Genomic DNA, 8,840 nt, shown 5'->3' with positions numbered 1-8,840 from the left:
CGGAGGAACGAACCCGCGCCAACCGGCACCGAAGACAAGTGACGGTTACACTCCTTCACCTGGAACCCCAACTACTATGTTGTACGCGTTGTCAATGTGCTGTTGGGTACGTCATGTACCACGTGACTAATATTTACGGAAGTGTCTTTCAGCTTCAAACGCTGGCTTGAAATGACTTCCAACTTCAAATATCACGTCAAGATCGACTAAGCTAAATGAAACGAAACAAGAAGTTACACACAACGGGAATGTACGCAAGGCCCCTTGGTATATTTACACCAAATGTTTGGTTGATTTGAAAGTTGGCAGCTTTTTTTTTTAGGTAGCAAGCTAAGCTAGTTTTGATTTCATTGCATGTGGAATTGTCAGTCAAGCAGTGGTATTTGGGTTGTAGTTGAGAAGCTGTTCCGGGGCCCTCGGTAAAGCGCACTCGCTTGTGTATCGCTCAGTTTGTCTAAAATTTGAGCCGTCTATTAGCTTTGGTGAGCTAACCGTAACGTTAGCTGGTGTAGTTAGTTAGCATCATGGGCGCCGAGCAGAGCGGAGATGCGGAGCACAAACACTCTGACTACAGTTCGACAGGTAAGCATTTTTCACGCTCCTTATTTGTGTTGTGTGATGTTTGTATTGGTAATGCTTTGTCATGCTCACATTACATTTAATTCACCATCGCTCGAGTCCTAACCACGACGTTCACTAGTCAAGGATAGAATTTTCCTGTCGTTTCGTCACATTTTAGTTAAATGGTGTTGTCAATTTGCTTATGCCCTTCAAATTATTGTTTTCTAATGTTAAAGTGGCATTTTCAAGACATGACAACTGTTGTTGGCAGAGTGGTACTAGGGTGTACCCCGCCTACTACCCAAAGCGGCTGGGATAGGCTCCAGCACTTCCGTGACCCTTGTGAAGAGTAAGCGGTTGAGAAAATGGGTGGATGATTGGAGACATTTTTATTATTTGTTCTGGTAGATGTGGCGTGTTTAACTTTCATGAAACAGCAGATTTTTTAAAACACGTTTGCTTATGCTTTGAACCTTGCAGTGCAGTATTGTTGATATAACATGCATTTATCAAATGAAAGACTTTAAGTATTTGTATAGTTAGACTCTAGTGGGCAATATCTGTTTTGGGTGGCATTTGGTCACCATTAAAATGTCGCTTAAAACTCGACTTCAAATTGTGTATTGATGGGTAATAAATAAAAACACTTGTTTTTGCAGTGGTTCCCTCTCCCGCAAAGCAGAAGGCAAAGATGGACGACATTGTGGTGGTGGCGCAGGGGACTCAGTCCATGAGAAACATCCACAGTGACCCTGATGTCATTAAACTCCAAGAGATCCCCACCTTCCAGCCCCTCTTGAAAGGTGTGTCTTTTTTTAAGATTCAGTGCAGTGGTTGGTTCCAGCACTTTAATTCTCAAAATATGGTAATTAAAAAAAAAATGCAATTAACTACCAGAACAGCCTTGTTGACCCTAATGTTGTTCCAACACATTCCTTGCCCCCTCGGTAGGAGTGCTGAGCGGCCAGACATCCCCCAGCAGCGTGTGTCTGGAGAGACTGGATCCCGTGCAGGTGCTACAGCTGTGCACCCGCTACCAGGACCACCTGCACCAGTGCGCTGAGGCCGTCTCCTTTGACCAGAACGCTTTAGTCAAGCGCATCAAAGAGGTGAGCCGTACCAGAATACCCAAACTGTAAGTCTCAGTAAGTAGGCAGTTCACGTAACAATCATATAAAGTTGAGATGAGTGGACCAGCAGCATAAGCGAGCGATACTCAACACTGTCCACTCGACGCAGGGCAAGTTAGAAAGTCAACTGGCCGATGTATACCCATTTTTGCGCCATTAACTAATCTCTTTCAAATTGACGTAGAAGGAAACATTGAGTAAAAATACTTTTTACATCTACTCGTAAAGTACATTTCAGACCATATACATTTTTACTTTTACTTAAGTAATTATTTGAGTTGCGTTATTTTACTTTTAGCAAAGCTGTTTTTTGCACAAGTAATTGTACTTTTACTCAAGTAGAGAATGTCAGTAAATTTTCCCACCTCTGCTTGCCACCATTTTTACAGTTTTCAGTATGAGAGTGCAATTGCAATTAAATTGACTTTATTTTAGGACTTTCAACTGGTGTACCAATAATTTTGGAGTGAACTGTCCATACTTTCTTTGCCTTAGTGCACTAGTATGATATCTTAAGAGGGATATAGAAATAGGACAAAAGCTGCTGAGGTGGTTGCTCTCCTAAAGGAAAAAGTTCAAAGTGGCATAGAGGTGTAGATTTATTTATTTTTTTTTAAATCAGTTGTGTTGACAAAACTGTTGTCTGCCAATTACCCCACTAGGTGGAGCAATTGCGCTTTCATTCATCTGCATAACATTGGGGTTGTCAACAGAACAGTTTTATTGAACCTTAATTGAGCCAAGGCCCGAGAACAGAAAAATCTCACAGCACACCACCAGAAAAAAAATTTCACAAAATGAGCATCTACTGAAACGAAGATGATCTTTTCTTTAATTAACTTGCAAATGTATTTACTAGGGGTGTTAAAAAAATCGCGCGATACTACATCGCGCGATTCTCGAATCGATTCAATAATCGGCAGAATCGATTTTTTTTTTTTTTTTTTTTTTTTTTTTTTTTTTTTTTTTTTTTTTTTTTTTTTTTTTAGGATTCACACCTTGAGCATGGAAGAATGTTATATGAACGGAACATTAAGCCTTAATATTTTTATTTTAATGCTGTTCAAACATGAAACAGATTACAACCTCTATAAGACTGAAATTTCAGATAAATAAATAATACATTTTCATATAAATCTTACACTCTACAAGCTTACTGATTAGTATTTTCTAAATATGAATGAAAAAAAATCGCAACAATCGACTTATAAATTCGTATCGGGATTAATCGGTATCGAATCGAATCGTGACCTGTGAATCGTGATACGAATCGAATCGTCAGGTACTAGGCAATTCACACCCCTAGTATTTACCCAGTGTGAAATCTGGACATGTTTTGTTGTATGCAAGCTATTATTCTGTCTTATGGTGCCAGCAGAAGGTTACAGAGGGTTATTTGTGCCTTCTGCCATCTACTGGAAGAGCTTTTCATTGTGGTTGGGAATCTCTACAGCCCCCCAATTGCCACACGGCATTTGTCGAGTGACATGCTCATATAGCACAATATGTTCTAATTAGGCAATTTTTTCTGGTTGTACTCCAGATGGACCTCTCGGTGGAGACCCTCTTCAGTATCATGCAGGAGCGCCAGAAGCGCTACGCCAAGTACGCGGAGCAGATCCAGAAGGTCAACGAGATGTCCATGATCCTGCGCCGCATCCAGATGGGCATCGACCAGACGGTGCCGCTGATGGAGCGCCTCAACAACATGCTGCCGGAGAGCGAGCGTCTGGAGCCCTTCAGCATGAGGCCCGACGCAGAGTCGGGCGCCAAGTAAGCCACTCCTTCGCAAGCCCCCGAAATCAGAGGTGAGGGCCGCTTCTGTCTGTTCCTTTTTTGATTTGTATGTGGAGCTTCTCCTTGAGAAAATTCAAGTCTCCTGAAGCTTCATCTTTGGAAGTACGAGACAGGAATGTGAAAGAGCTCTGGATTTTTTTTTTTTTCACAATCCTGAGAAACTGAAACTCAGTGGATTTAAAATCTGCAGAAACACGGAGAGGAACTCGAGCAAATGATACACCTAGTGTGGACCTGATAGATTTTCTGTCCATGGGCTGTCAACTTTTTCATTTTATAACTTTGACACAAGAATAACGAAAGGAGGTTGGAAAAAAACTGATTTTAATTTATTTGCTGTTCATCAATGTTTTGATATGACCACTGCAAACATGCTAATAATGACATTTTGTGAAGCTTCCTTCCTGCAGAGATCCTTACTACAATTAGTACGACTCAGATTTAGCCATCTTGTGCTTAAACCATTGAACATATGAGGCTGATATTTAGCCACGCCATCATCACGTTACAAATAACAATGGAATGGAATGAATATCTATTGAAAAGTTACATTTCCAAAAATAAAAATGCCAAAGGATGTGCCAATAAGTACTGTTTGATTCAATGTTTTGTTTACGTCTGTTGTGCTGTCAATGCGATTCCGAAATTTGTGCCGCAGTACATTAGTGCACCATGAGAGATCATCAGGCATGCCACAGGAAATTGTCCAATTTCATCTAACTCGTCTGTCAATTATTTTGTTTATTAACAAAAATAATGTTGCATTGTTCATCTGCCTACATTTGTTTCAGATATCGGGCTTACTGTTAACAATTAAATGATCCACTTGTTCCAATAAAACAAATTTTATATCTGACTGGACTGTCAATGCCACTTACTCTAGTCTCTGTTGGGAGAAGTGACACTACTGGCAGCCATCTTACGTTGCCACCCACCAAGGCCGCCTAACCTGAATACATTGATTTCTCTGCCGCGTTTTCGCATTATTTTCTGGCCCTATGGCGAAAATACCACCGTTAATAACATTCAGTTGTACCAATAAGTCTGGGAGAAGCAGTACATGTACATTTCATTGCATAAGAAAAATGTTGTTAATTTTCTCTATGCAGTATATCTCTGGGTGCTACTCAAAAGATTTGTCTGCATTTGTCAGAGCCATCAACGCTCAAGTGAAAGTAAAGTTCATCAAGAAAAAAAATTGCTGCGAAATGTAAACCTAACCTCTGTGAGTAGCAATTCACGAAATTGAAAAAAATACACTATGAATGGTCGATTCAAACAGTGACGTTCGCTCTTTGCGAGGCTTGCATCACTTCATAAAGGGCATGAAACACGCTGATAACAGCGTTTTCAGCAAAAAATAAGGTTGCCAGTGAAAGTGGCAATGTAAGATGGCTGCCCACTGACAGTCCAGTTGTATCACAGGTCTGTGGCTGCACTATTTCACTTGACAGCAAGCAGACAAAATGGCCGCCCCCTAGGATGGGTAAAAATGGGTGGATTCTGTTTGGCCTCGACTTCCAATTGAAATTGCATTCGGATACCAGAGTTAGTGCAGCGTGTTGATTGGTAGATGGCGTGTATTCACTTCGACCAAAAAACAAAACAAAACAAAAAACCCTCCATTGTATTGGTTGACCCTTAATTATGGACAAAATAAAAACTCAACATTTTCAACAAATGAGTAGTTTACTATCAAGTTCCTCTTTGTTTAATCCATTGCTGCCTAACGTTAGGTTATGATGTCACACTGTTTAAAAACCTGAATTGTCGTCTTATACAAAGTGAACAAATGGCTTATTTTTGCCACGTTTTGAAAGCGCTGCGAGGCGTCGCAACTTGCGGCAACGCAGCTCGCGCTTATCGGCCTCAAAGCTGGTGTGAATTGAGGATTTAAAGGATTTAGTTGGGCGCCAATGGTGAGCGACGGTTGATGTTTTTAAGCTGGTGTGCTTCCAGTTGAAAAAGGTTTTGTGTGGTGTCAGTATAAGCTTTACTCTGTCATTCTAAAATGTCCGTTTGTTTTATGGGCATTCGTCGCGTTTTGGATATTAACAGAAAGATGTGACACAATCTGCTGGCGGGGCAATTCTGTGTGAAATGAAAGAAATCCAATTTCCTCCTTTTTAAGCGTCTCATTTGAATGGAAATCAAACGGCGGCCGTCTCCATTCCTGGAAATGCTGCTCAACTTTCATGTGCGTTAACATTATGTAATAGACAGAACATAACCTTTATTAGTCCTACTGTGTTTTAAATTTACATACTATTATTTCCATGCAATGTTACTGTTTGTACAAATAATATACAAGAGGCTTCCCTGGTTACATGTTCAGATTTAAATAGCAAGCAGAACACAAAAACAATCAGTTTCATTCAAATGCAAATGAGCACTCATACGAGCACACCCTCCTCTTAACATGCGGCAATTTTATGCCACTACTTGAGTCTTTTGACAGTAATGATAAGTGGCCTCCTCTGGTTGATTAGTAGGCAAGAGGCTGCCGAGACACTTTGTCATGCACTTGTATACAATCGGATGAGACGACAAGCAAACGGCCATTTGGAGTATCCAAAACAGCTCCACTATTAAGACGACATTGCAGCTGTTTTGTGAGGTTGTTGTTCTTCCCACTCTGGAAGTAAACATACGCTAACCACCAATCAGTACAGTAGGTTTTGTTCAAGCCTTGCTAGGAATTGAGAGTTGACGTTGGGAAAAGTGCGGGTATTGCAATTTGCAAGACATCTGGCTTTTTCATGGGCTGTTTAAACATGGCTTTGTTTTTCCCGTAGACTGCTGCTATTAGACAAGCTAAGCGAAGGAATGCCATCGCTTTCATTTGAGAGGGTGTGACCTCGCGGCGTCCTCCGCCAGGACTCGCCTGGTTAGCATTCCGCGAGCGGCTGGTCTGCATACAAACTTCCAAATTATGAAATATTAACCGCTCGCCTTGGCGGAAAAAACACGTCACAGCTCTGTATTCGCTCGTGAAGGCTGCCATGGCTTCCGTTTTTGCCGCCATGGTAGGCTCAGGGAATTCATTTTTCAAGATGCAGCAGGTTGATTCGGTGCTGCTCTTTTGGTCAGCAACAGAAGCCAGGTTCACGTGGAGCCTTAGAATCAAACTGAATGACCAAACCGAATACGCTCCATAAAAACCTCAGTCAGAACAAGACAGGCCGAATCCAAACAGAATAGTAGATTCCTTTTAACAATCCAGTCAGATGTCATGTATACGCTTCAACCAGAATAGCCAGGCTCCGTCTTTCAGGGCTAGAAAACCTTTATTATAGTTTTTAATTAGTTTTGGCTTTTGTGTTAGATTTAGTCAGTTTTAATCACTTTTTAGAGCAGGTTTGTCTGTTTTTATTTTTCAAAAATTCATCAGATTAGTATTTTTTATTTTTTTTATTTTTTGCCTTATATGAAGTATTTACGGAGCACCTAAGGTGACATGGTAGGCGAAAAAAACAACTTTGCGTTCCCTCGCAAAACAACTTTGCGTTTGCAATCTTTGCAAGAGAACGCAAAGTTTTTTGCGAGGGAACGCAAAGTTTTTTTTCCTACCATGTCACCTTAGGGACTCCGTAAGTATTTTTGGAGAGCAAGATTAAAACAAATGTCACAAAGAGCAAAATAAACTACAATTCCCAAACAATTTGCTGTTGGCTAAAAGATATCTTTTTCTGGAAGGCGTTTATCCATTCATATGCAATTGATGAGCTTTTTATTCTTCAGTTTCTGACATTTAAAGCCACTTTGACTGCTACTTCACCTCCATTTTTATTGTGTTTAAATGCCGCAGCTTTCGCGTTTAAAGATTGATGAGTAAGGTTGTTATTCGCCTCACGGGACGCACTTTACAGACATCGAATGTTTACTCTGTGCTTTATTTATCAGCCTTCAGTATTCATCATCCACAGAAGTTGCCTTTTAATTCAAACAACGCAAACCTTTTAACGGGAAACTGCTAGTGTCCTTTAGTAGTGATATTGACATTTTCACGAGCATTAAGGTAGCCAGTACAGACTCTGACTTGTGGTCGCTCCACAAGGTCCATGTTTATGTGCCTTCGACTTATTAGTTCTGACCAGTCTACCATGAGTCTTGACCTTATTTTGTTTTAAAGATATTAAATAAAATTGACTTTTTAATTGCCTGTTTACAAATAGTTGCTCCCTGGAGTGCCTAGCCAGCCATTAAGTGTGAAATTAAACAGCTAAGTACAGTAAATCTTTTGTTAGGTGCCTATTTTCGAAAATGTGTCTGTGAGCGAGCCCATCTGAATTTGGGAGCTATAATTTAGTCACGGAAGCAATTACATTGTCCAGTGACAAAGACATGGTGCCCATTTCTACTTTGTTTATTCTAAATTTGGTGATGTTAAATTGTTGGACATTTACAATTTTAATTTATTAAGATTTTTACGTCAATACATTGTCCAATCCAAAGCTTGTGTGGTTTTATGCAAAATAAAGCAAATCTCATATAGGTGGTAACAAAGTAATAAAAAAAGAACAATTCTTAATTGAATTCTAATTAGTTTCATACCTAGCTCACATGGTATCTGATAAATCAGCATTTTTATGGCTTTTGTGCATGTTGATGTCAAAGCACAAGGTAGCTTGCTCGCTCACAGTCTGTTTACTCCCTTCACAGTCTGCACTGCTGACGCTTGTTCTTCTTGTTCACCGCGACGCGAGCTGTCACCATCACAAAGCGAAGCAGCTTGTGTTTGGCTTTGCATGGGCATGTCGTCGGCATAATCAGCGCTATATGCGCTTGCTGCTGTCTATCACCTGTCACGCTTATATAAGGAGGCGCGTCTCCACCAGGACAACACGACGCTAGGTGATTTATTTATTTTTTTTAACTGAGCAATTTTCTGCTGATTCAGGACAGCGACAAGTTATCAAGGCGGCACTTTATTGTTCCCTCTCCATTTACAAGTATTCATAGGTGGTGTCGTTTAACTTTATTTTACTCTTATTATACAAACTTAAACTCATTTATGACTACAAATGTAGCTCATACACAGAGAACAAATGCTTCACATAAAAAAACGTTTCGAAACGAGAGCAACCTGGGAATGGCGTCCCAAATTCAGCAGGTTGTGACTTGTGATGCACTTTGGAGTTTCTGAACAGCCCCCCCCCCCCCCCTTTTCAATGTCGTTCCTCACTATGATCCAAATTTGATGTCATGCTCTGCTCATCAGATGGCAGAGGTAAAAAGCTTCACAATTTAGTGTCGTCTATCAAACGACTGTTTCCAAAACAAAGTGGGCAATTTGCTGCTCAGTTTCAAGTACGGGTTATTGAGACTTTTTCGAGCATTATGTTATGATGG

General features: G+C 40.5%; 1 protein-coding gene across 1 annotated transcript; it reads left to right on the top strand.

Moving 5' to 3' along the window:
* Positions 1-75: 75 nt before the first annotated feature.
* Positions 76-6,864, top strand: borcs5 (BLOC-1 related complex subunit 5). Its single transcript, XM_077517171.1, has 4 exons — positions 76-582; positions 1,221-1,364; positions 1,513-1,670; positions 3,235-6,864. The coding sequence occupies exons 1-4, from the start codon at positions 525-527 to the stop codon at positions 3,466-3,468; spliced, it is 594 nt and encodes a 197-aa protein (XP_077373297.1). The 5' UTR covers positions 76-524; the 3' UTR covers positions 3,469-6,864.
* Positions 6,865-8,840: the final 1,976 nt, after the last annotated feature.

Source organism: Festucalex cinctus, chromosome 3, assembly GCF_051991245.1.
Source record: "Festucalex cinctus isolate MCC-2025b chromosome 3, RoL_Fcin_1.0, whole genome shotgun sequence".
Classification (NCBI taxonomy): Eukaryota; Metazoa; Chordata; class Actinopteri; order Syngnathiformes; family Syngnathidae; genus Festucalex; species Festucalex cinctus.
Note: the sequence above shows the minus strand (reverse complement) of the source record. Positions and strands in the feature narration are given on the sequence as shown.

Excerpts from the sequence above, each read along its gene's own strand:
- borcs5 (XM_077517171.1), top strand. The coding sequence starts at position 525 with ATGGGCGCCGAGCAGAGCGGAGATGCGGAGCACAAACACTCTGACTAC. Across the intron at positions 583-1,220 it reads CTCTGACTACAGTTCGACAG|TGGTTCCCTCTCCCGCAAAG; the intron begins GTAAGCATTTTT and ends TTGTTTTTGCAG. Across the intron at positions 1,671-3,234 it reads TAGTCAAGCGCATCAAAGAG|ATGGACCTCTCGGTGGAGAC; the intron begins GTGAGCCGTACC and ends GTTGTACTCCAG.